At 46.8% G+C, this 25,798-nt stretch overlaps 5 protein-coding genes across 5 annotated transcripts; 3 read left to right on the top strand and 2 right to left on the bottom strand.

The window, feature by feature from the left end:
• Positions 1 to 5,252: 5,252 nt before the first annotated feature.
• GLRG_11621 (uncharacterized protein) lies at positions 5,253 to 5,780 on the bottom strand (the record flags this gene model as incomplete). Its single annotated transcript, XM_008102305.1, has 1 exon — positions 5,253 to 5,780. The coding sequence occupies one exon, from the start codon at positions 5,778 to 5,780 to the stop codon at positions 5,253 to 5,255; it is 528 nt and encodes a 175-aa protein (XP_008100496.1).
• Positions 5,781 to 9,366: 3,586 nt separating this feature from the next.
• On the top strand, positions 9,367 to 9,649 carry GLRG_11620 (uncharacterized protein; the record flags this gene model as incomplete). The annotated part of the gene is made up of 2 exons (XM_008102304.1): positions 9,367 to 9,570; positions 9,602 to 9,649. Coding segments are annotated over 2 exons (252 nt in total), but the record flags the coding sequence as incomplete, so codon positions are not given.
• Positions 9,650 to 13,848: 4,199 nt separating this feature from the next.
• Positions 13,849 to 15,395, top strand: GLRG_11619 (uncharacterized protein; the record flags this gene model as incomplete). The annotated part of the gene is made up of 2 exons (XM_008102303.1): positions 13,849 to 14,311; positions 14,383 to 15,395. The coding sequence occupies 2 exons, from the start codon at positions 13,849 to 13,851 to the stop codon at positions 15,393 to 15,395; spliced, it is 1,476 nt and encodes a 491-aa protein (XP_008100494.1).
• A 51-nt stretch (positions 15,396 to 15,446) lies between these two features.
• GLRG_11618 (uncharacterized protein) lies at positions 15,447 to 16,354 on the top strand (the record flags this gene model as incomplete). Its single annotated transcript, XM_008102302.1, has 2 exons — positions 15,447 to 15,548; positions 15,614 to 16,354. The coding sequence occupies 2 exons, from the start codon at positions 15,447 to 15,449 to the stop codon at positions 16,352 to 16,354; spliced, it is 843 nt and encodes a 280-aa protein (XP_008100493.1).
• A 5,627-nt stretch (positions 16,355 to 21,981) lies between these two features.
• Positions 21,982 to 22,206, bottom strand: GLRG_11617 (uncharacterized protein; the record flags this gene model as incomplete). Its single annotated transcript, XM_008102301.1, has 1 exon — positions 21,982 to 22,206. The coding sequence occupies one exon, from the start codon at positions 22,204 to 22,206 to the stop codon at positions 21,982 to 21,984; it is 225 nt and encodes a 74-aa protein (XP_008100492.1).
• Between the last annotated feature and the right edge of the window lie 3,592 nt (positions 22,207 to 25,798).

The raw sequence follows: 25,798 nt of genomic DNA, 5'->3' as shown, positions 1-25,798 counted from the left end.
ACTATAGCTTATAGTAGAGAAGTAAATTTACTATACTACTATATAATTATATATAAAGGCTACTAAAGGTAGCAGGTAGATTAAGGATAGTAATAAAGTATTTAGGTATACTATAGTAGTAAGTAAGTAATTACTTATAATAATCTTTATTATATAAGGTGCTATTATAAGTAGTTACCTACACTAACTAAGTAATTTACATAATAAGTACCTTAAGTACTTTAAGCTTACTCTTACTAGCGTTTTCTCTAGTAATTAAATTAAAGGAGGTATAGTAAAGCTTAGCTAGGCGTAAAAGGTGTACTTTATTACCTTTAAAGTGTTATTTAAGCTTTACTATTATTATATTAAAATTATTAGAATAACTAAGTAATAAGGTAGTGTAATACTTATATAGCTCCTCTTTAAGTATTACTATTACTACTACGCTATAGTGGTTTTATAGTATACTTATATAGATATAAAGGTTATAGAAAAATAGTAACTTTAAGTTAATAGTTTTATATAGGCTACTACTATATATTAAACCTAGATTATTTATATAAAACTTTATTAAGTCTATTAATTACCTTAGTATTAGGCTATATTACCTACTTACTATTATAGCTATTATAGTAGGTGTTACTAATAGTAAAAAACGTAGTTAGACTTAGGCTTTATAGATTTTAGCTGTTATCTAAGGTTTTTATAGTAATAGGGCTAGAGGAGGTATAAATAATAGATTATTATAAGAGGTTACTTAAGTAATTAGTAGCAATTTATAGGCTATAGCTTATTTAGCTGCTTTTACTATAGTAATAGCTTTAATAGGTAATACTACTATACTAGTAATCTTTTTATAGAAATTATTATCTACTAAGCGCTCTTTAAATCCTCTAACTTTTTATATAGTAGTCTTAATTATCTTTTTATTCTAGATAATAGTTTTATTATCTTAAATAGCTTAGTAAAGACATATTATAATTATAAAGTTTTTTACTTAATTAATTTATACTTTATAGCTTATAAAGCACTTATATAGCCTCTTAAGTATTTTATATAGCAAGAGGGTAAAATCCTTAGTTTACTAATCTTTAAAGTTAACTTATACCTTAGCTTAAAGGATACTATATAAATAGTTATTTACCTTATACTTAGTAATATAATACACTACTATAATAGTAAGGCTGTTATGTTACTAGGCCTTAGTAAGATCCTTTAGTATATTTATAATATAATCTCTCCCCTAAAGATTAGGAATAATATACTTCTTAAAGTTACTTAGTATAAGGTATAGGTTATTTATTATAGCTACTAGCCTTATAGTATTATATAGTATTACGTACTTATTATAAATTATTATAAGTTACTTAGTTAATTTACTTTCTTATATATTACTTATTATTTCTTTATACTTACTTATTTTAGTTACTTACTTATAATTACTTTCTATTAGCCTAACTACTTTTTAGTTATAGGCGTTTTTTTTAACTGTTATTAAAAGGCGTATATATCTATTAGAGGATTTACTACTAGTAGTATAGATAATTATAAAGACTTAAGGTTAACTAGAAACTTAAAAAGGGAAGGCTTATAGTAAGCTTATAGGTAATAAAGGCTATTATATTAGTAATATAAAATAATTTAGAGAAAAATAAGAAAAATATATAAAAAAAAGAAAGTTAGTAAGCTTTATAGGCTTATAATAAAAGGAAGGTAAAAGGTAAATAATTACTAATTAATAGTAGGTTAGCGCGTAAAGTAAGGTGTTTTTTATAGTTAGATAGAGGACTTCTTATATAGTAATAAAGTTAATTTACTTATATAAATAATATAAATTTTTACTACTTTTACTATATTAAGGGGATATAACTACTAGGTAATATAAATTAACCTATAATAGGCGTATAGTGTAATCTTATTATAAGGGTATTTATAAATAGGATTCTTAGTGACTAATTAGGGCTACTGTAAATAATTAATAGAAAAATTACCTCTTCTTATATTACCTTACTAATCTGTAGTAGCTTATAGTAGTAGTTACTATAAAGTTAACTACTAATTAGTGTTAGTTTTACTAGGATAGTAATATAGTTAACTATACGTATTAATAGGTAGTAATAAATAATAGGGGTAAATACTAGTTTTAAATTATATGTAAAGAAGGAAAACTATTGTGGGATTACGTGGCGAATTCACTGCGTAATATCCCTATAGATCTGGTGGATCTATAGCAAATTAGCTGTAGTTATTCTAACTAATTAGCGTTAATCTATATTACTAATATCTAGGCGATAGTTAATATTGTAACAATTAAGGTTAATATATTACTAAATACTATAAATATTATAGTTATACTTAAGATACTTAAACTATATAGGCTAATTATAGTAGTAAGTAAGCTTTATAAAGTCTAAAAGTATATTAACTTTAAGGCTAGATATAGCTAATAAGAATTATAATACTATATAAGTCTTATAAAATAAAGGTATTATAAGATTTAATAGAAGCTAGGCTTATAACTCTTATAAGCTAAAGTATATAGTAGGTAGGGAGATATAAATAAGTAAAAAAAGGCTTATATTATAGGAAGATAAATCTCCTAGGTAGAGGGCCTATATAAAGGGGGCCCTTAAGCTTGTTTATGTGACATAGCACGTGGTGTAGCTGACAACAACCGCCACACATACACAAGCTTCCTGTGATACCTTCTAAGGTCATTTTAGAACTGTGAATATATTAAGACTTTTGGCATTAGAAAAATTGTCTAGCTCTCCCAAGAACAAACGTTATACCGGTTGACTTTAAAGGATGCGGCCTGTTGCCTGCCTTGCCTCTACTATCCTGTCGGACCCTAGGCGCCCAGACATAAAACCAGCTGGTTCCTAGTTTAGGGCCTCGTCGGATTCGTGACGGCATATAGAAGGACGCATTGTTCCTCTGTGTCCCTATTTTCTTGGCTAGATTTGTACCCTGTCAAGACACAGAAGTCGGATTTACACTCTGCGATGCTAGATTAGGTCAATATTTAGGGGCCAACTGGGCCAAGGCTATGTCACTAGCGCATTCTGGGTCTTGTAATTGATTCGCTCAGGTGGGAGTCACCCTTGCAATGGCGCCAAGCCGATGTCCCACTGCGACGCGTTTCTAGGCCATCGGCCCTGCTACTGACCTTCAGCTGATTCAAGGGTCAGGTTTGAGTAGAATGCGATGGCCACAGCGAGATAGCAATGTATACGTCACCTGGCGGAAGCTTAATTCCGAAAGATCTGAATGCCAATGGGCATTCCGTTCCGTGGCCTCCAGGTTCTTGGAGCCCTCAGCCATTGGAGGCTTTGGCTTCCCTGCAAGCCGCGGTGGTCTACTTTCTTGCGCACCAGACAGACCAAGTGATTTAAAGATGGTTGCCTTGCATTCTTTACGATCTGGTGGGGATACTAACATGCGGAGAATACAGAGATGAATCCTGGTGCTAGTTCTGCTTAAGAAAAGGCCAAAAAGACGCAGCTCGTCAATTTCGATCTTGTAGGCTGAGCTGTGATCGACCTGTCTGCAGAAATGGGTGTGGATGGCGATATGTTAAATCTCGTCTTGGGTTTGAGACGCCAGGGCTTTGTTCCTAAGCATAACATATGACGACGGTAGTTGGTTGAATTGGGTAGCATTCAAAAGCCCGTCAAAGGCACTGTTGAATCAACATGACATATTTCCAGAGTTTTAGTAGGCCTTGTTGCGTCTTATTGTTGAGTACCTGGCCACAGCGACGCAGAAGGTCAGGTCTTACGTCGTTGGAATTTCGGTCAAGGCCAGCGTTCCAAAGCCAGCCTGAACAGGCACCCGTGAAAGTAAACGGAAACAGTCAGATACACTTAAATCAATATAAGTGACACTGAATGGCATAGCACTCCGCCACTCGCATCATTCGGGTCAAGTTTTATGCTTTTATCTGTTTAAACTGCGAGGTACGAGTGACAAAACGCTTCACTAACCCCTTTTATTAACAAGATCCTTAGAACACGTTCTATATCAGAGTTAGGTAACAGCAGGACTCTTATTATTGAGTCGGCAGGCCGCTACCCTACAGACAGGTTATGTCACTTGAACGTGAGAAAGCTTGCATCTGTTTGTAGGCATAGTTATGATGCATGTGTACACGTTACCGTGGGTCTGTAATCTCAGAGGGACTAACACTTTGCGGCAAATATATCTAGATGCTGCCGCCAGCCTAAGGTTACACACTTCCTGTCTTCCACTAACAGGCACAAGCTATGCTATCTATAGACAACCCTACAGAAAAGCACCATCGTAGTTGGTGAGGACTGTCAAGTGCATCATTACGGGTCCGGTACTCCCACTGGTCCTTTTCAAACCCCCATTGGTTTGGCTCAGCAGCGAGAGAAGGAGCTTTGCCCAGCACCTCGAGGTAAGGAAGGAAGTATACCAAGCCTCCGCGGAACAATTCAAGCTGAAGGGCTGGACAGTTGACTGGGGGAGTTAAAAGCGCTTCTATATAGGTTGAACTTTTATGGTATTGGACCACAGCTAGAATGTATGTAAACAAGTTGGACTATAGTCTAATGGTTTTAAAGCGTTTTGCGAGTAGGGAAGTCTCTAGTTTTATAGTGCTATACCTAGAAGTGCTCTTAACTAGTACTTATAGTATTATGAAGGAAAGATTAAAGTCCTTACTATATACCTGTAGATACCTTGAATCCTGGTTATATAGCACTTGCGAGGGTTCTATTCTGAGTGGGAATGTAGTATTTTAGATGTCGTCAGCAGGCACTCTGGTTATCTTCTTATCCTGATCTAAGAACGGGTGGGCGTCTGGAGGTGATGTGGGACGTTGTTTAGGATTGGAGGCTGGTCTAATTGAGTAGCATACCTACCTACAGCAAGTGTCTTTGAACGGTCTTGGGTTTGATCATTGAGGGTTAAAGGTTGGTTCTGGCGATTGACTTCCTCCCGGGCAGCGAGTGTCTGCGAACTTTGTCAATGATGATTAAGAGCTAGGGGTTGGTTCTAAAGAACATCCTCCATAGGAACAACAGTGAAAGCAGCATTTTGCTCTAAGGATCTATTGTTGACAACTTCCCTTAACTTTACGGCTCTCTGCTTAGCACGGATTCTGTCGGTCTCCAGTGCTACCCCACGCCCATTATATCCTACTGGTTTGTTCATTCAGTTCTCAGGGATTAAATAGGAGACCTTGTTTTTTGGGATATAATCCTAGAAAGGCATTGCATGGGAGGCAAAGCAGGTGCTGGGTATGGTTACGCGGAGGCGGGGTGCCGGGCGGCGGCGGTCGACGCAGGGCTCGGTAGGTGCGTTGCTGATGACGGAGACATTGATGGAGGGAATGTAGGTCGCGGTTCTGTCAAGGACGGGCGGTTTGTAAAGGGAAGCAGGTCCAGGGCCAGGCCCAGGACCGGGTTCGGGTTCGGGCGGAGGGTAGCGAGAAGAGGGGGCCAGGTATCGAGCAGCCAGCGGGCTGTGAAGGGGGCCCAGGTGGTGCGCCATACGTGGTCGGGGTCGTGGAAGGAGGTGATGACGCCGCTGGCGACGAGCTGGTTGAAGACGACGGCGAGACGGCGAGACGTTGCTTGACATAGGGCACTATGAGGGATGCGAATTTGGCGTCTGGAAAGGCGCAGTCGGTGGCGTTTAGAAGCTCGGGTTGGGCAATCTGGGCACCGGGCGGTTAGCCGGGAGCACGATGGCTTCCGGAAGGGAGACAGGCAGGCGGTCACCTTTTGGCAATTTGCCGTGGTGGCGCGGTGCTTGGCTAATTGGCGGTGCATGGCGCGGAGCAAATGGCCGCAGTTGTGCCATGAGATGGGCTGGTATCGGCCTTTGCGGAGGTGGTGGACGGGCACGCCTTCACATCGTTGCTCGGGTGTTGCTGAGGCACATGGCGAAGGAGTGGGTTTCCTCAACGAAAGAGAAGGTCAGGCGATGATGACAGACAACGACGACGGAGAGGTCGAAAGGGCAGTTTGTTGTCGCCGTTAGACGCGGGGCGAGAAAGGACGGGGAGGAGATGCATTTGGAGTTGTGGCGATATTGTATTGCTGACTTTGGGGATCGCAGGCGAGAGGCAGAAGAAGCGATAAGATGTGTTATATGTGTAAGCCCGAAACCTAGAGCGGTGATGTCTGAAGCGAAGGGGAGGAGGAGGATCGTCTTTGGAGGTGGTACATGAGGTCACACGGAAAGCCCCAAGGCCACGGCACTGCAATGCCGAGACCACCGGGCCAACCGAGCGGATGAAAAGTCGAGGGGGCCACAGGCCCCTGACAGCTAAAGACTCACAACACCAGAGACCCCCCGGTCTGCGGCGGCATGGTCTGTACCACGTGTAAATAGGAGATCTGTAGACATGCAATGTAGCAACGGGGCGCCTTTTGCCCTTCTCAGGGAGATAGCCGGCGTTAAATATACCAACAACAACATATGTATCAGACACCTCAGGAACCAAGATACATACCAGCTTTCTGGTTTACTAGCTGACTGGATATTATAGGAACGGAACCAAGAAGGAACTAAATTCTGGTTCCTAAAATTCTAGACTGGGTACTTTTCAGCCACACTCCTATCTTGTCGAGCCACTTCTGTCCCGTAGCTGTTTCTCCTGTCTCTTTGGTTCAAGTCATTGCCCTAGGAAATAGTACGTACGTACCAGACAGAAACCAGCTTGAACGTTACTATATTTACCGTGGTCAATCAAACAGGCTAATACCAAGCCATGGATACAAGCTGCTTCCTTGCGGTTTTTCTTCCCGTCATTGCATTTCCAACATCCATCATGGCGTTCCCTACGCAATTGGGAGCCGGACATGTCATATTGGTTTCGACCAGTTGTGACAAAATCCCTATTTAATTTTGGTTGTTGGTCCCAGAAGAGATGAGCCTCAACCCATTCACTTACAGAAATCTGTACAGCGCCACGACGCAGTGGGTACAGGAAGATGCCAGTTGTAGTAACAAATTCTATCGCCTAGATGTTGTAAACGACCCAGATGTTATGATTACACAACCTCAAACTCCTCCTATTAGCCAAGAGCGGCTTGTGGCTGAAGTCAGCGGTATATAAGCCGGACTCTTCATGGCAGAAGTAAATGCATCGAGGTTTATAACATTCGGTCATCAACCAAGAATACAAGCTGAACGCTGAGCAATATCCAGTGGCAGGCGCTTATTGCCTTATACCGCACTTTGCTACATGAACACCACGATTTATTCTCGACTTTATAGCATCCGTTAGCTAGCCTAGATCTTAGGAAGCTTACAAGCAACAACGCTATACTAGGACGCATGTGGAGACATGTAATCTATCCGTTCCTCAAGCTATTACGCTACCGTCTCCCAGACTCACCAGATTATATGCTTATTTCTATATACCTAGCGTATTCTAAAATAGCATTACTATGTATTGAGTGCCTCGGGGTCCTGGTATGCTACTGGTAAGTGCTTCTAAACGAGTATATATGTTACACCTTGGCTTTCTGCTTACAAGCACGGAATCGCTGTCCAAGAACACGTTGAAAGTGTAGAAGGCAACCCCTCTAAGACTCTGGCGACAGGGCAACGAAAATGACATCCCAGGCTAAAGGGGTTCGAAGCTGATGACGAAGATAGATGGATCTCTGTTTGGCGGCTTCGGTATTATCTGGCAAGCGACAAAGGCCTAACAATATGACGCCTGTATTATTACCTTGCTGTCCTGGCTCATCTGAATGGCGTAGAACAGCTGTTCTATTTTGTAAGACCCTTTGTGTCCCTATCCCTTTTCTCGATGCCCAGGAAAGCATGTCGCATTTCGACCCGTACCCGAACGACACTCCGACAATGTCAGGTGTGATTGTTGCTTTCTTCGTTTGCACCTACGAAGCTTTATCCTCTAGAAAGTGTTTAGAACAATAATCACCATGTGTCGAGAGGCTTATTGAGAGTCTTGACGTCCGAGGCACTCCGTTTGGTCCAACCAAACGATCCAAACGATCCAATCCACCCAACCGATAGAAGCAAACTGTTACGTAAAAACGATACCGTTATTTACGTGGGCAGTAACTAACACTTATTTACCTTGTGACATAAACTAAGCAAGCTAAGCGCAAAAGACGTTCTCTGTGGTGGAGAGAGAATGGATACTACGCCGGCATTGCCATTTTCTGGAATACGGTGGTAAGTCAACCACCCTTGTGCGGATCCTAAAATCCGACGATAGGGTCGACTACAAGACCACGCCAAACCTGAAGATTCTCAACGCTTTGGATTTTATTGATGGCAAGATGCTGTGGGTGATTATCTCTTTGATATTGAACACCTTACGAAGTCCTGTCCATCCTTTCAGAAGATCGAATCAGTACACTTTCCAAGCCCCAATAAGGAATCTTACCGCCCTCTCCCAAAAGACTTATACCTCGCTCAATAAATGACGCGCCGCGTTCTTGCAACAACGGCTCCCGAATGGGTGCTAGCACGAGAGGTGCCGCTTCATCTTCGTACCGACACAAAACCATCTCTATATACTACTCCCCCATGCTCTCAAAAGCGAGTACGACTCAGCCAAAGAGCATGCTGCATAGAACAGGAAACCCGTGCATGGCTGTGAAACTATAGCGCTACATATAGGACAGATTGTCTTCTCTAGTTATGTCTGGCAAACTCGATAGGATACAGCAGGCTCCTATAGGATAGCTATTCATGACTGAAGAGCCGGCCTATACGTTTTCACCGGCCTCACTCAACAACTTATGGCTTCCACATTACCCAATACACGTTTTTCCTTCCAAAAGCAGAATTCGATCCAACGCAACAGATGACACGCACGATCCTCCAGAGACTTGTAAGCGACCAACGATTTGTCTTTTGGGATGATACTCCGCTCATGTGAATAAGGCTACCTTACTGCACGGAACTACAGCATGAATTAATGTCGATCCCTGCAGGATATGATTGAATCTGGGGCTTGTCACGCTGAATCCCTGGGAGTTGGTCGATTACGAAAAGAAGTTGTAGTGTTCCATGCGCGTGAGAAGAGTGGGAAAAGTCAAAATACTAGCAAGAACCTCGACCAGAACTCGGAACCTTCCAATGTTACATCCCCTGCAGCTCTTGCAAAAACCTATCCTCCTCACCCGTAGCCTCAAGATTTCTTCCATATCCTTTGTCGCCCGCAGCGGGATCACCGTCGCATGATAAAGCCCTAGAGAAAGGGGAACTCATGGACCTCGTCGAGAACAAACCTACCTGTTACCTCTTCACATGCAACTGGCAGTTTTGTGGCAAGGCTAGTTTCTACAAGCTAATTTATGACTTAACTAGTCTCTACGGCTACTGGTATCTGCGCTAATCTAACATCAACATTATACAGAGTTTCAGTAGAAAGACAGACTTAAGCGACACTGCTGCATCCATACCAACAAGCGTCCCTACCGCTGCTCAACACCATGCTGTGACAAGAGCTTTACCCAAATTTTGCATCTCAATCGCCACAACCCAACCCACACAGGAGAGAAGTCCTACCAGTGCCAGCACAGTGGCTGCGGGGGGGGGCATTCTTTCAGGTGTAGCCGATTCCCTCCTGACGTTAGGTTCTAGCACGTATTGACTTAAGCAGCCTTCTAGCTTAGCGAGGCATCGCCATGTCCACACCGGCAAACGCTGATACAAGTGCGCCAGTGATGGCTCCCTCAAAAGGTGCATTCTGAGCCGACCAACCTTTCCTACTCTATGAGAGCATGATGCAGACAGAATTGACAGCTGGAATACCACCATGGTTGAGCACAAAAAGTAGTCTCGCCATTAGACGTGCCCAACGGCGTTAACATCATAAACGACCGCCTATCTGACTCTGGTAGGGCCGTGCCTTTCTTGACCCCAGAGCATGCCAACATGTAGCGGTCCATTTGCTCTCCCAGTTTCATGGCCATAGAATACACTATGTATAAAGAAACGCCCTTCAGCGACTACATCCAGCACTTCGCAGAAGAATGCGTCTCGGGCGTCACCACCATAAACTTAAATATGCACTCTCAAGTGTTCTGGGAGCAACAGCAGCAGTCTTCTTACTCTCTGGATCCAATGGCCATGGACTGCTTCGGTATAGGATATACTGTAGGTCAAGCAGCACCCTTTAGCAAATGTATCCAGCATATAAGATTTTAACCAGCAAACCTAGAAAATGTTACAATTCCAAAACGCACATGAACTACTGGCCTCGTCGACCTTTCGGTCTGCGCCATCTGCGGGAAATGTCAGGGTACCGAGTGACAGGAAACATCAAACAAGCCATTGCTCAGCAACAAGGAATGCCGGTCATGTTCAAGTTGATACGCCAGGGATTCAAATCGAGCAGGACGAAGACGCACACAAGCTTCTGTTGTCAATATGCTTATCACCACGTAAGCATTACAATAGTGACAGAAAGCTCGCAAGCTGCTTCTTTAGTTAGATCAGGCGAAATAAGAGAATGAGCCCGGCTCAACCAAACTTTCACAGAAGCTCGAAATGAATCGTGTTCTCTTGGTGCAGACAGGCAGTACCCAATGTCTCCCCAATACCTATTGACAGAATCCGCCAAGATCCAACAAGTTCTGTTAATTCCTGTCCATTCAACCGCCTAGAAGAACCAGTGTTGACAATTAAGGCATCCAGCTAGTTCTCAGGATAGTTAATGCCAATCAGGCCAGGGAGGTTTAAGTGGCCGTCAGCCTCGTTCAGAATCAGATGTTTATAACACCTGTTAAGCGGTTGCCTCTAATCTAAAGCTGCAACGCATATGCAGATAACAGATGTTGGTGGTTGGCTGAGAATGTCCCTGATTTAGTAGTGGTAAGCTAGCAGCCGAATAAGACCATAAGTTGTCATTAAAGAGAGAGTTTATGCAGAGTTGGTAGTTGCCATTAATGGAAAGGAGAAGTAGAGTACGTATAGCCGCCGGGTTTTCCCTTGGTTGATAATCCACAACCAAGCTCATTTGCCAAGTCAAACGATTAGCAGCTAACACACATACTAGAGACTTTCAAGATCTACTAGTTTATTGCTTTTCCTTTCTTTACTAGGCTGTCTCCTTATTTCTTTCAAGTTGGAACGCGGTGCGCTGCTGGTCACGTCTTGTCCAGGCAGATTTCTTAAACCATTCCCTGAGGGGCGTCGTACCGGGACCAGCCTGCATCCTAGTACTAATCTTCTGAGTTTTAACCTTCTTGCCTAGCAAAGCCGAAAGGTCATCATGCACAATTCATAACGTTAATTTGGCGAACCTCCTGATGAAGGAGAACTCCTGAACAGACTGGAGGCCCTATTTTGGCCAAATCATGTCTTCCCTCAATGCGTTGAAGCCGCCCATTGCACGCTTGTTAGCCAACAGCGATGTTTGGCGGGCGATGTGGTAATTGACACCTATGGCTATTGTATAATATTTAGTAATAATTGCGAACCTGTTTTTTAGAAGACATGGGACAGGCAACCTTGACGACGTGCTGAACCTGTGATTGGGATCCCTCAGACGCGTTCACTTCTATTATTTAAGCCGTCACGAGCCGGAACCGGCCCCCTTGGAGGGCTGCCAGAACAGTGTCCTGCATCGCTTATCGCTAAAATTATGGGCTAGACACACCAGCTCCTTGTGGAGGGGGCAGACCTCAAGGGGTCGGCAGACACATGCCTTGGAAATCGCGAGAATCGCAGCTCTCCACATGAGGCATCCATTGCAAATGATTCGTTCACTCGGCAGCTTGCGCTCGCTACCTTGTGTTGTGTAGGTCGCGAATTGCTATATAGGGCACCTCACTGTCCACCTGTCCCGGAGCATGTAGCCAAGGGACCCCACTCCTACATAAATGGCAGGATTACGGAGACCATATTTTCCTGCCATACCTATGGCAGCTGTCTCAACATGCCATGTGTCAGAGGCAATTGGTCCCAAAGTGTTGTGATGCCATATGTGCAACGCGCTAGATTATTGTGCGGATTGCCATCGTCAGGACTGTTGGTAGAGCAATCGTCGTCTGGTAGGCCTCCGCACCGCCACGAGGCCCAAGAGAAATAAGGCAATAGATGTAAAAAACCGTCTTGCTCATGTTGCGCCCAAGGGAGAGATGAAAGAAGTCGGGTTTAAGGCCGAGGTAGAGAATCTTGGGAGAGCGGATGCCGCCAAGTCTAGTGGTTAGGAGGAGGAAAGGTTGGAGACTGCACACATTTCCCCAGGGAACTGAGCACATTATACAACTCTGCACCACGCCTAGCTTTCTTGGTTTTGAACATTATTGGAAGCCTAAGAAGCCTAATTAAACTACAAACCGGTCGCCGTAAAGTTTTTCTGTTTCAACCAATGCGTCGCTGGATTTTCGCACGCGCTTCCGGGCGCCGTATTATAGTCCATGTGCCAGACTTCGAGTGGCCGCACCTTTGGATGCGACGCCACCAAGTCGACTCCTACATCGGTGTTGATCAGCGCTGATTGCCAATTGCTGCTTGTAACGGCTGATTTTTTCATTTTTTTATTTTTTTTGTGGCCCGAGAAAGAGATTTGAGATTGAGGGAGGTTTATTTGTTTACACTTGGCACCTGCTCTGGACATGATGAGATGCGGAGAAACAATGCAGGGGGTAATGACCTGTGTCTTGTCAAAGGGCTTATAACGGGCGAATAGGTGTTGTTGAGCTGGGCTGGGAATTAGGATTTGCATGGGTGGTGAACATGGTCACCACAGCGAAATTGTGACACGGATCGATAATCCATTCGATCAAGACCCCCAACTCATCACACAAGCACATGGACTCGGGGTTTCAACCGATAACTCCCACCCGACGTCAATGAACCCCGTTCGTCGCGTCAAACCAGGCGCAAGGCTTTTGGCATCCTTGGTGGCAAAGTTTGGAGTCATCGTGTGGCTAGCAATAGGGATAGTGTATCTGTTATAACCTTGACGAGCACTTAAGCGAATTTCGTGGAACTTCTGGCAAGACAGTTGGCGGACAAAGAAACGTTTACTCCCTGCGACGTGTCAGTGACATGCACCGTAGGCGATAGTTGTGAATAGCTTCAATTGGTTGACGGCTACAGCAAAGCCTATGTATAGGCGACGCGGTAAGGTGATAATCCTGCGTAGATGTATAAACGGCGGGGTAACTTTGCTTGATGCATAGATGGAGGGGCAGGACTGGTTACCTAGGCACGGAGTAACCTAGGTATTCACTACGTAGGTACACCAGCCATGGGTTCCGTATTGTATCAACTTCTCAAGCGGCGAATCGGCCGAATGACCAAAAGGTGGGGACGTGGTCTGTGCCACACCTGTGGCGGCAGGTGTGGCAATCCTGCCAAAAGTGGAGAACTGCAGTGGAAAAATATCCTGCAGTTCCCCACAGCCCCACCCTCTATGCCGTTTTGGGTGCCACCTGAATTTGAGTGCAGTTACCTAGACAAGGCATAAAGTGCAAAGAGAGAATAGGGCTTAACACATTTCATGGTGTGTCCCCCTTGAAGAATCGAGTATCCCGGTTCCGTTGGAGGCCGGAGGCTCATGGCCAATTTTTTTAAGTGACCCGTCCATGTTCCCCGTTAACATGCGCAGCGTGCAGCGCGACAGTGACGTCAGGTCTTATGCTACATAATCTCGTGTTACGCCGCCATAAACTGGCGATAAGATAACAGTGAAGGCACCAACGCGTCTCGCCTTCCAAGTCTTTTTCCACACATATCACGGGCAGCATCTTTCCTCAGTCTTACAAACGAACCCCTCTTGTTAGGACATTTCCTACACCCAAACGCTTTCTCCGCAACAACATCTCTCCTACCAGTTCAACACTCGTTCATTAATCCAAACATGAACCTTCATCAGCCTTCTGGCCACGATTCGTTATGCCCGTTGAAGAAACCCTGACCAAGCTCAATGCTCTGGCAAACCCAGCCCCGGAGACGCTGTGTACCCTGTGGCTAGACCTTGAAGCCGAATTCCGCCAGGACACAATCCTCAAGAAGACTGATTTCGCCCGTTGGGTGTTGACCAACATCCACCGCAAAATATTAAACATCGCCACGGATGCAAGCCAGGCCGGCGTAATCCATACCCTGCGCGACGACATATCACGTCAATACACCAAGATACTTGTGTGGCTTGATGTATCTGTCGGACTCCTACTGCTTCTTTTTGGTTCCGAAATCGTCAATTCCCGCGCCAGCACCGATTCATTCATTAGGCTGAAACGGAAGTGTCCCGACTTGCACGTCGAGCAGCTCTACGACGCCTGGACAGCGCAACCCAGACTCAAAAAAGGGCACGTTGTACATGATTTGTATCGCTTCCAGCAAACAGGCAAGTCTTGTGCGTTGCCACCAACAAAGCCCTCGTCATTCTTCTCATGGACTACACCACTGACATTGGCCTTGACCCAGATCTTGCCGCCATCCCCTCCCCCGTGCGAAAGTCGAAACGCAAGGCCAATGCCAGGCAGACGACGCCCTCCGTCACTGCGTCCATCGAAACTGCGCATCGAGAGAGCCCCGACATAGACGCCAGCCCACACACTCCGACGCCATTGCAAGACCTACGACCATCTTTTCAAGATTCCCCCGAAAGGCCTCGACGACTCCGTCAGGCCCTACAAAGCGAAACATCGTCACCTGGCGTCACATTCTCTACACTTCTCAAAAGAGCAGAATCGCAAACCGAACGTGAATTACAGGCCTCGAGGTTCACGTCATGGGAGCCCGATTCAGCAGGCAATCAAGACGCTCCTTCTTACGATTCGGAATCTGATGATGGTCTTGGCGTTGTGGTCTATGATCCGGCTTCTCCTCCCCACTCTCTCATGCTTGACGACCAGTCCGTCATGGAGGAAGAAGGCCTTGAAACGGTCGAAGAAGATGAAAATCGTCACGCCGTATTCACAGAGCCTGGAGTTCTTGGAGCCTCAGCCGAGGAGAACACAGTCGTGGAGATCACCCCCTCCGAGCACGGCGATGAAGTGTCCAACCTGATACCTGGGAATGTGACCACCCGGTCGTGTCAAAAACGGATCTACAGCGACTCGGCCGCCTCGACGTCAGCCAAAGACCAACAAACATCGTTCGTGGCATCAGTCAAGAAGCCGAGATTGGACAAACAGTCCAGGCAGATCGCGAGTCAACCCACCACTCCTGAATATACGAGAACGCCTCGTCCGACGGCTCGGAGAACAGTAGACATGGTGACGGTTATGCGTGGCCTCAAGACTCTTGAGGATGAGCAATGGTTGAACGATGAGGTTATCAACACGATCGGCCGACGTCTTGCATGCAAGAAGATTGGCGTCGTTGAGAGTCTTTCCTTGGCCTCGAAAACAAGAACCGAACGAGATCGACTGCGACTACAGCCTGAGATCAATAAACCAAAAGCACTCTTATTTCTGAACCACTCCAGCCATTAGGTTTTGTTCTCGTGGTCCTCACAAGACAATACTTTAACCAAGTACAACTCAATGTCCAATAGGCAGTGCTGTTTTGGCAATAACCTCGTTCCAAACTACTTACGATGGCTGTACAACGATAAAGATCTCCCCATTACCTTCCGCAAGGAGGCGGTATGTTTCTCAACTTGCATGCGTCGGCACCCTGAGTATCTGACGCTTGACAGTGCCCGCAACAGCCAAATGTCTGGGATTGCGGCGTTTACGCTCTCGTCTTCGCGAGCCACGTTGCTGATGGAAAGCCTTTACCGATGACGATTGACGGCGCCCGCGAGCGAGTGTACTTGCGCCACTGTATGCTCGTTTCGCACGATCGCGCACTTGCGTCCACCGAGAGCAACGGCGAGTGTCGAACACTTCGAGCTCAGGCGGAGGCTGCCAAGCATCTGAACAGACGGATGAGAAACTTTGACGAGCTGCTCCAGGATGGCTCGGACGACTTATTGAAGTGGATGGCCCGGAAGGAAGTTTTCAGAGAAGGACAAGCCGCTCTAGCAGACGCTATCGCAACCTTACACAACATGCACCTGATGACGGTCGAGTCGGCAACCCGTGCGGAAACACAGGCTGCCAACGCGAAGGGACTGAAAGATTTCCACAAGGCGTTAAAAACTATCATGTGCATGAACAATTTGGCTTGGAGGGACCAACACGATTGTAGCTTATTCAAGTTGAGCGACAGCACCATCCGCCATCTGAACATCGTGCAGGATTCCTCCCGTTTGCTCGACAAGGACCTCACACAGTTGCTCGAGACGGATAACAGGCGGGATCTCGCGGACGAAACCCGACTTGGGTACCGCGAGTGCTCTGCGCTCATCATTGTACTTAACTACGCGGTGAGGAAATTTCGGGAAAACGCCACGGACATGAAGCGGCGACAAGGCAATGCACACAAGGAGCTACAAGGGCATCTCTAGATTTTTGTCGATCATGGGAGATGGCACGTGATGGAACATGGCGTTTTTTGTGGTGGAATAGAATTGGGAGCATTGGTACGATGAAGCCGTACTGGGGTCTATGTTTACTACACTGGCAGACGACAGAGCAAATGGCCACTTGGTATTGAGAATCAGAGACTCGTCTATGAAATGGCATTTGGTATGGCTACGCCATTAACTACTGTTGGATGGAGCCACGTCCTAGAGCTGTGAACATGGAGCAGCCATAGTCATCAACTACTAACCTGTCGCCATCTACTATCTACCCGCCAGAAGGAAGCAGAGAGCAGCACAACGTCTTTAGTGGCCTGCTGGAAGACAAGGTTTAGGGGGTGTCGTGCTAAAAACGACGCCGTTAATTGCAAGCAGCAATTAACGCCTTATGTAGGACAACACACCCCCCCAGATTGCAGAGATCTATCTTTGTGATCTGCCTGCTATCACTGGGCTAACAGGGAAGCCATCATAGCACCCCCCTAGGCTCACTTTCCAAGACACTTTGTATCTGCTGGATTTAAAACGCTCCCTGTCCATGGCTTGCGCGGGATTCGAACCCGTAGGGTCTATGACGCTCAGATGCTAACTCTGGGGCTGTACTATTCTGGCACACCAGAGCGAACTGGGCTCATAACTGTCGTAGAGGCACTGTTCGGGTAGGAAAGATCATAGGGAAAACGGCTTGACTATCTACAGTGTAGAGATAGGTGATCCAGCCCGAAGAAATACGTATTCTTCGAGTGGGTCAGCTGCGTGGAGACGAGGCTCGGTTCGGAATAACCATTTCTCCGGTCGGGAGAAATCGGCCGACCGGAGCCGGATGCGCGTGATGCACATGAGGGCATCACGACAGGGGGTATTACACACGACGACACCAGTAAACAGAGATCAATGGCCACGACACGTTGCTGGGTTGCCGGCCTTTTCTTGTGGTCTTTGGCTTAAATAGACCTCGCTGAAGTTGCTTCTCTATTTATTTGCCCTGGGTGAACCGTTTGCATCAACACTAGCAGGACACCAACCGCTCCCAACTTCCACATGCACTCGCGATAGCGCGCTACTTCGCTCGTCCCCAACGGAGCCCAAAAAGTGATGGAAGGACGCCCTAGAGCCGGATGATACAGAGGATACCGGCCGCGTCACCTTCCCCGAGTTTGGCTCCTTGCCGTGTTCCGGAGGCCACTCTGTTTTCAGAATGTCAACGGCTGGCGTTGGTTGACGTGGTGGGTCAACCTCGGATTCCTGACTGTTGGGGAAGCCTGTTGTTGCCTTTGGACGCTGTGAGGTGAAAGACTACGTCCTCTCTCGGTCGGAGAGGCCTGAGAAATTTGCCGCCGGACTGGTTTAATACTTGCCCGCAGGTTTGGCAGGAGCCATTACCGCGACGCCGATGCGACAACAGGCGAGATTTCGAGCTCCTGGTAGTGAATGGAGTGAAAATTGTTGTGTCTGGGAATGAAATTTAGGCGTGGTAGATATCAATATGACATGAGGACAAACAGATGACACATGTGGCAGTTGAAGCATTACGATCCCGGTCCTGTGTCAACCTAACAATCCTGTCAACAATCACACCGAGGTTGGGATGGTGATTCGTCTGCTTCTCGCCGTGAAAACCAAGAATCAGCCCTCCCTCGCTCCCGCGTCAAGCCCAGCCTCCCTCTCGACATGGCACTCCTACCTGTCGTCCCCATGGCGTCGTTAGCCAACCTCATCGTCTCTGACCTAGAGGCACTCGACCAGGCACCAAATGGATGATCCGTTCTGCTGCCCCCCTGAAAATGGCCACAAGCGACATTCGAAGCAAAAGCAGCAGCAGCAGCAGCAGCAATAACTCCTTCACCGCAATCAAATTGTCTATCTAGTCAGCGGGCTGCGAGCCTCAGAACCTCCGATTCTGCTTTCACACCGGCTGGCCTTCTGTCTCCGAGACGATTAGCCTTCATAGCCAAAGACTCCCTCGGTCGACGACGGCGAGGTTGCCGGTTTGCCAGTCAACAGGCGGCGCTATTCCTTAGAGCCCTCGTTCTCGTTCTTGTCTCTTGCGTAGATTCGTGAGCTTGACCTAACCGCGCTCTCTACCCCTGCGGGGTGTCGGATCCTGCAACACGCCGCCTTAGTAGTCGGTCTGGCCGTCCTACTTTGTGCTCTCCCACAACTACCGCTTACTTGAGTGCAGCCCAGACACGCGATGCCCCTCCTCGTCCTCTTCCTCCTCCGCCTGTTCCCCACCTCGATATGCTCGCACTCTACTCTGCGAACCTGGTCCGATAAGCTTCTGTGCCGATGTTCATGTCTCTCGGCTTTGTCACAGGGTCGTTACACAGGCTAGCAGACCGCTACACTCCCAACCCGGGGCTGCGTCATCTTTTTTGTTCTCTCGAGGACCTCAAAACATGGACGACCCCAAAGGAGAGGGAGGACGCATACCCCTGAGAGAGTTATTCGAGAAACGGTCTGATATGCATTCGGCGGCGGCGGTGAAGGAGCGGAGGGGCACATAGTAGACGTGTGAGATGCCGGCATGCTCGGGCGAGAGCCCGGCATCCTCGGCGATGAAGGCGATGCCCTTTTCGCTGACGTCGAAATTGGAGTATGCGTCGGCCTCGCCGTAAATGCCGAAAGGGGCCTCGAGGCGGGTGTCCCGTCTTCGCCTGCAACCCGGTCGGTCACTTTGTGCTAGAGGAGTATTTCCTGTCCAGCTGCGACTCGTTCTCTTCAATGTCATCTGGGATCAGAGGCGCAACTTGGGTACCACCGCCAGCCTCCGCTCTAGCTCCACCAAGGACGACCTAAAAAACAGCGACAAGTCCGCCCAGACCCTCGCCGCCCTCCAGGGCAGGTATCCAAGGTCATCTCCCGTCTAGCGATTCTCAACGACAAGATCCGAGCCTTGGATAAGTACTGGTCTTTAGATGTGTCCCTTGCCTTGAGCTTGCGCCTGCTAAATGTCGTCGAGGTCCGAAAACGGAAACCCAAAGTCACAGTCTCGGTCAGGCAGGAATCATCATCAGAGCCCACACACACCACACAACCACCAGGCCTGACTTATCAAGCCTCGCCAAGGACGTTGACGTTCTGGCATCCTTCAGCACAGCATGGATGGTGTACATGACTGCGCGCAGCGAGCGGCCGAGCCCTCTGTCCACACGTTCCACCAACTCAACCCAGCAGGACAGAGTTAATCAAACTCACTAGAGCCTTTTGGAAATAGCCACAAGACCGCTAGTGATAGTCACTCTTGACCTCCCTAGAGAGGCCGCACCTGGCGCCACTACAGCCAGGGAGACGCTAGAGTCCCTTAGGAACATCTGCTAGTACTTTATGTGGTTGTCCTTAATGAAGCTTGCGCCCTACTATCAGACGTAATCACACGCCTTAACCACGCTGTTACCGTTATGCTGGACCTGATACCCCTGATCGTGGTACTTGACGAAAGGATGGACTAGCTCCTTGACAACCCCGCTGATTACGGAGTCGCACAGATCCATTGCGTCGCTCCGTTCCTTTAATCTATTGCCCTCGTGCGCCTTGCCGACATGCGGGACCGGGCTTGCTTTACAGCTCTTGTGCTCCACAACGTGGTTATACACCAGTCGCCGCCTGTCAACCGCAGCAGCAGTAGCAGAAATGGCACCGCGACCAGGCCTGCAGTAACCTTTCCTGGCTAGCCTGCTATCGCCATCGACATGGAGTTTTTCTACCAGTGGATCCCAAACAGTCACAACGACTGCAAGCCAGCTAAGCTTTATAGCTGGCGTCAATGACATTAAGACTGACAACAACGGCGGCTGCACGCCTGAGGGCCTGGCCTGGAGCCGGTGGCACACACCAAGGACAACCGGGGGAATCCCTACATGCGTGAGAGATTATTCTACTAGTAGCGCTAGCAGCAGGAGGATAGCCTGAGTGGCAAAAGGATAGCAGCAGACTAGGTAAAATGCTAAGTATAAGTAGGACCTTATTTTTCTAGCCAACAAGACTTTTTACATAGATTCCAATTACTTGCTTCCACTCTAGCTCTAACAGGTCATTCCAAGCTAAACATAGTTAAGAGGGCAGATACGCATACACAGAAAGACACATTATCTAGCATACTCTACAGCAGCAAAACAATACAAGATTCTAGATAGTCATACTCCCATGCCTAGATACAGCAAGCACCAATAAGACGGCCGCTAACCACCACTTAATGCCAACATTAGCCACTCTAAAGCACCCTCATGCACTGCCTCACTGCTCCCACCAGCTCCTCCCTCTTATTTATAGGGGAACAGTAACTACTACTTTTGCTGCCACTGAGACAGGTAAGGAGGAGAGTGAGGGTTTAATAGGGAAGACTGCAGACGGGGAGGCGACAACCAGACACACTCGCGTTGCTCAGCGGCCTTCACCATGGCCACGTACCAATCGCTGATTGGGCTGGCTAAGGCGGCGGGGGTGAGGGTGACGACAATGACGTTTACTGCAGGACGAGAGTTGTTCCTAGTTAAGATAGTGGATAGACGCGTCGGAGTCAGTGGCATTTGTCGTCAGTGCTGCTGCTGCTGCTGCTGCTGCCACTGATTTGGGACTTGCAATAACGCCGGCGCAGTGGGAAGAGGAGGTGGCGGCAGTACACTCCATCATCTCAAGCGCGGTGAGGTTCTCCTCCAGTGTGAGCTGGGCCCGAAGCCCGCGACGTCGAGCAATGGCTCGCTGCCGGCCTGTTGGGGACGGAGGCGTGGAGTCGCAGGCGGGTATGACAGAGAAGCGGCTGTCGTCGCGCGTTGGACACGGGGGAGGGGCTACGGCGGCTCATTGTCATCATCACAGTCTATCTCCGGCGGCGGTGTCGGTTTGTACCCATCCCATCCCGGCTCGGCCCGGGAACTGGCGTACGTCTCCTACTGCGGCTGAGCTCGACGTGGCCGTCATCGGCGAGCTTCTTGAGGCGGTATCTGAGGGAGCTCTTGACCTTGTGGGTGGGGGGAGGACGATAATAGTATCCGGGTCGACTTTAGTGCCTAGGCCGGCGCGGCGCAGGAGCTAGTTGAGAATCTAGGAGAAGTAAAGTGTGCTGTAGTTGCTGAGGTGGAGGCAGTGGCAGGCGAGGTGCGCCTTGCCGGCGATGATGGTCGGCCGGGCCAATTAATGCTGCGGAATGTCGTCTTCTTTGGGGCGGACAAGACGATATGATGGACCCTGCAACGAAGAGCATGGAGGGGGGAGTCTCTGGGAAGTAAGAAGGTGGAAAGTGAAAGGAGGGGGGAGGAAGGAGAACGGTGGATGGGGTGCGCTTGCATGTTAAGGTCACATTAAGCTCAGTTTGTTTGTCAGCAGGGTGGTGGAGGTGAAGTCCTAAAATGCGGGGGACTGACTACATCGTCACCCGCACGTGTGTCTATAATGCAGCAACAAAAGAACAGCTTGGTGTCTCAGAACCGTTACAGGTAATAGTTTATTAAATCGCACCTAACCAGCATAGTGATGAGGTCAATGGCTGCACTCTACTAATGGCTACATACACTACATACTGTACTGACACGCGTGTAGTTCTCAGTGTCGCTCTGGAACAGGTTGGTTGATCAGATCCTTAAAGTCCCGCCCCGGTGCCAGTGACCGTCTTCTTAGCCGTCTTGGGCCTGACCTTGGCTGGTGTCTTCTTGGTGGCCTTGACGACTCGACAAAGGCTGAGACTGGCGACCCACCTCCGTCTCAGACTCAACGTCCTCGATGTCGTGCTGATGCATCGCGAACAGAGCCAGGCGCCTTTCCACCTCGGCACAAGCCGTGGCTTCAGAAGAGACCAGAAAGCTGCAGAAGGCAGTGCGGACTCTCTCCTTGTCGGCCATGGTCCCAGGATTGTTCTGCTCCTTCTCCTTCTCCTACGCCTCTTCCAAGTTCCTCCTCTTTCAGATCCTATGTATAAGTAGGAAGGAGCTATAGAGGTTAGGACACTAAAGTGGTCTAACCTCTTCTTGGCTAGAGCCGAGGTTGTGGCACCGAAATGACACATCCTCTGGCTGTGGCGCAATCGACACATAACTCAAGTGGTCCAACCTCGACAGCTCCTTCCTACAGATCTGCTACGCCACTGTGGGTGGCAGGTTTTCCCGATTTCTGCCATGCTCGTGGCAGCCTTTGACAAAAGCTGCCATCCTCGGCTACACACTGGAGGACCTCCCATCTCTACTTCTAAAGACTGTGCTGTGGCCGGGCGGCCTTGCGAGCTTACTGACTTGTTAGAGACCTCTCGAGGCACGATAGGTACAACGTCTTCGCGAAGCCGGCGAGTCTCAAGGAGCCCTAACTTTTCCCTAAGGTTCGTCACATCAAGTGCCACCGATGCATCCATTACACTATACGCATCGGCTACGCCGCCACAGAGAAGGATTCAGTCTCTAAACTGCGCCTTGTGGATCCTCATCAATCAGTAATATCTATAGTATAAGCCAGCACCTTACAGCCGATGCTTTATCAATTGTTGTCGCAGTATTCCCACCGTCCTTGTCCAGCAGAGCATTCCGATCGTGACATCAGCGATGCCCCGCTCTTATCCCATAATCGATGCAGACAAGATGTGAGGGGGACCGACCGAGTGACCAATTTTGAGGACCTGAGAGCAAAGACACGGCTGCGACTCCCGAGAATTGAGGTCCTGCAAACACGATGCATTCCTCGCTGTGTAAGGCTCGTAACGCTCGCCTTTTGTCATGAGCAGCTGTGACTGAGGTCTGCGGGTTCGTGCCACACGGTCAAAAGCATCACAACAATGGCAAGCAGTGAGAGCTTCCCCCCTGAGGGGCGTTGAGAGCTGCCGACCACCGTTGGCTGCTACAATCTAGAAAACTTAGCAGATGACTCTCAAGCATATCAAACATGCACCAAATAAGCTTTAGCCTGTTAATCTTGTTTAGTGCTCTCTCGCACAACACATGTGCCTCGTAAGCTCTGTGTGAGCTGCACAGTGCAAATCGGCGTTGGAGGCACAACGGGTATTTGAAGCCCGCGATTGCTTTATGTATCCCTTATGTTATGTCTTCTTCGGTGAGGAAGGTGCCGCTTGTGGGGCGCACCTGACCCGGCGCTGGTTGACCGGCCCTGTTGACCCACACAATGCCGAACACCGGCCAGTCCTGGTCCTGCCTTTCTCTCTTCTACACATGCCACATGTCGTCACGCGCGCCGACTCAGGCGTCTTGATTTTCAAGTCGCGCAACAACCAACCTTCTAACCTGGCGGGGATCCTTCTTTTTTCTTAATTTCGAGTCTCTCTTTTTCTATTCTCAACCTAGCGTTCTACACGACAATCCTCTGGTGGTCCTCGTTCACCCTTTGTACCTTCGATTCTTTCGCGCCAGACTCACCGCCACCTCTCATTTTCAACGTCCCCTGGCCGTGTTCCAGACTCACCTCCTGCGAGCCTCATCACAAAATCAAGAAGCTGCGTACGCCTTAACTAATCTGCCCCACTTTTAAAAGGCGCAAGCGCCTGGGCCACACCCGCACGTCTGGGAAACAAAAGTGATGGTTTTTGGTAGGCAAATCGTCACTTTTGTCGCAAATCTCTACGCCAATCCTGCGCAAGTATTCATCAGGGTCATAGCCACCGTATTGCAGCACGTTGGCTGGCAAGGTTTACTAGGTATAGTGTTTGGTGCGACTTGGCTAACGTGGGACTTGTGTGAAACTTCTCTTGGGGCCTCAAGTTAATTGAGAATGGGTTAATTGAGAGTTCCAGTGGGCGCACTATTAACAAGTCGAAAGTAACCCTACATACCTATGCGCGTAGTCCCCGACACCTGGGTGGATGAAAGGTGGTTGTCGATGGGGAAAAGGCGGAGAGAGGAGGCCCTCGGGGCTAGGGAGAGAGGCGTGCAACAATAATTATGTGGTGGTGCGGTTGCAGGTTTGATGGCGAGTGCTGACCTACTAAGACCCCACCCTATAACTCGGGCCACCCGTAAAGACAGGCCACCCTGAAATGCCTTATTTTTACTATATAATACTCTATTGCTAATTAATAGAGAAAGCCTATATAAATCTAAATTAATTAACATAACTTATAAAACTACCTCTATTACTGCCTCTATTACTTCCTCTACCTCTACTGCTGCTGCTGTATCTACTACTTCTTTTGCTGCCTCTGCTAATAGTAGTGCTTTTTTAGTATTTACTACTGCTTTTACTACCTTAACTACTACCTTTTTTACTACTTCTTTTACCTCTATCTTAGCTGCTTTTTCCTTTACTATAATAATTAACTTTATAGTAGTAAAGTAAGTATTTAGATTTATAGTTACCTTACCTTTCTTTTACTTCTTTATATAATCTAGCTAGGCCTTAAGGGACTATATCCTCTTGCTGTTCTCTACTAAGGTAATATTTATATTATCTAGCTGTTTTCCTACTTTTATAAAGAGGAGCCTCTAAGTACTATAATCTTACTCCTTATTGCCCTCCTAGGGGTCCTATAGACTCTAGTATCTCCTTAAGTCTCTTAACTTTTAAGGGGTCTAGACTATAAACTATTAAGGTGTACTAGGCTTTATTAGAAATATCTTATTCTATATAGGCGCCTTTAGAGTATTAGTACTATTATTTAGGTTAATAAACTTACTTATTAGAGGTCTAGCTATATTAATAGGCTATAATCTTATTACTAACTAGCCTACTTAAATATTTCTTAGTATAAAGGTATTTATAAATACCTTAAAGTAATAGTAAAAAAAGTTCTACTTCTTAATAAGTATAGTACTAAGGTCTAAAGATATATTTATAACCTTTTTTTTATATACTTACTTTAAGAATAAGAATACTACTATATTAAGAGGCTAGGTAATATAGCTAGTATAAGGTAGTAAATAAAGTAAGTAAATATCTTACTAAAAGTATTCTTATATAAAGTTATTTAAAATATAGCTTTTATACCTATTTATAATAAAAAAGACTTTAGACTTATACTTTTTAGCCTCCTTTATAGTAGTAAAAATAAAGATAGTCTTTAGCTAGTTAAGACTAATCTTATTAGACGTTTATTTATTTTCTAATAATATAAATTACTATTTAGTAAAAAATAAGAGCTTAAGAAAAAACTACTATTATTATATAGTAGCCCCCTTAAAGATAACTAAAGGAGAAAGTCTTTTACTATTTATAGAGATATACTTAAGAATACTTATCTAAGTGCGCCCCTTAGAGACTTAAATATATATAGTTCTTTTACTAGACTTACCTAATACTAAAGACTACTAAGCCTCCCCTTTAGTAATCTTAGTCTTATTTATATTTTATTAAAGGTATTATAGGATATTCTATTAGAAGTAAGAATATCTCTAAGTATTCTTATACTTCTTTATCTTATATTTCCTCTATTATAGAGGTTATATATATATAAGATATATATATTTATAATTTACTTACTTAGTAGATTAATATATATAT

The sequence above is a fragment of the Colletotrichum graminicola genome (assembly GCF_000149035.1).
Source record: "Colletotrichum graminicola M1.001 genomic scaffold supercont1.96, whole genome shotgun sequence".
Lineage (NCBI taxonomy): Eukaryota > Fungi > Ascomycota > Sordariomycetes > Glomerellales > Glomerellaceae > Colletotrichum > Colletotrichum graminicola.
This window is presented reverse-complemented; position numbering and strand designations above follow the sequence as displayed.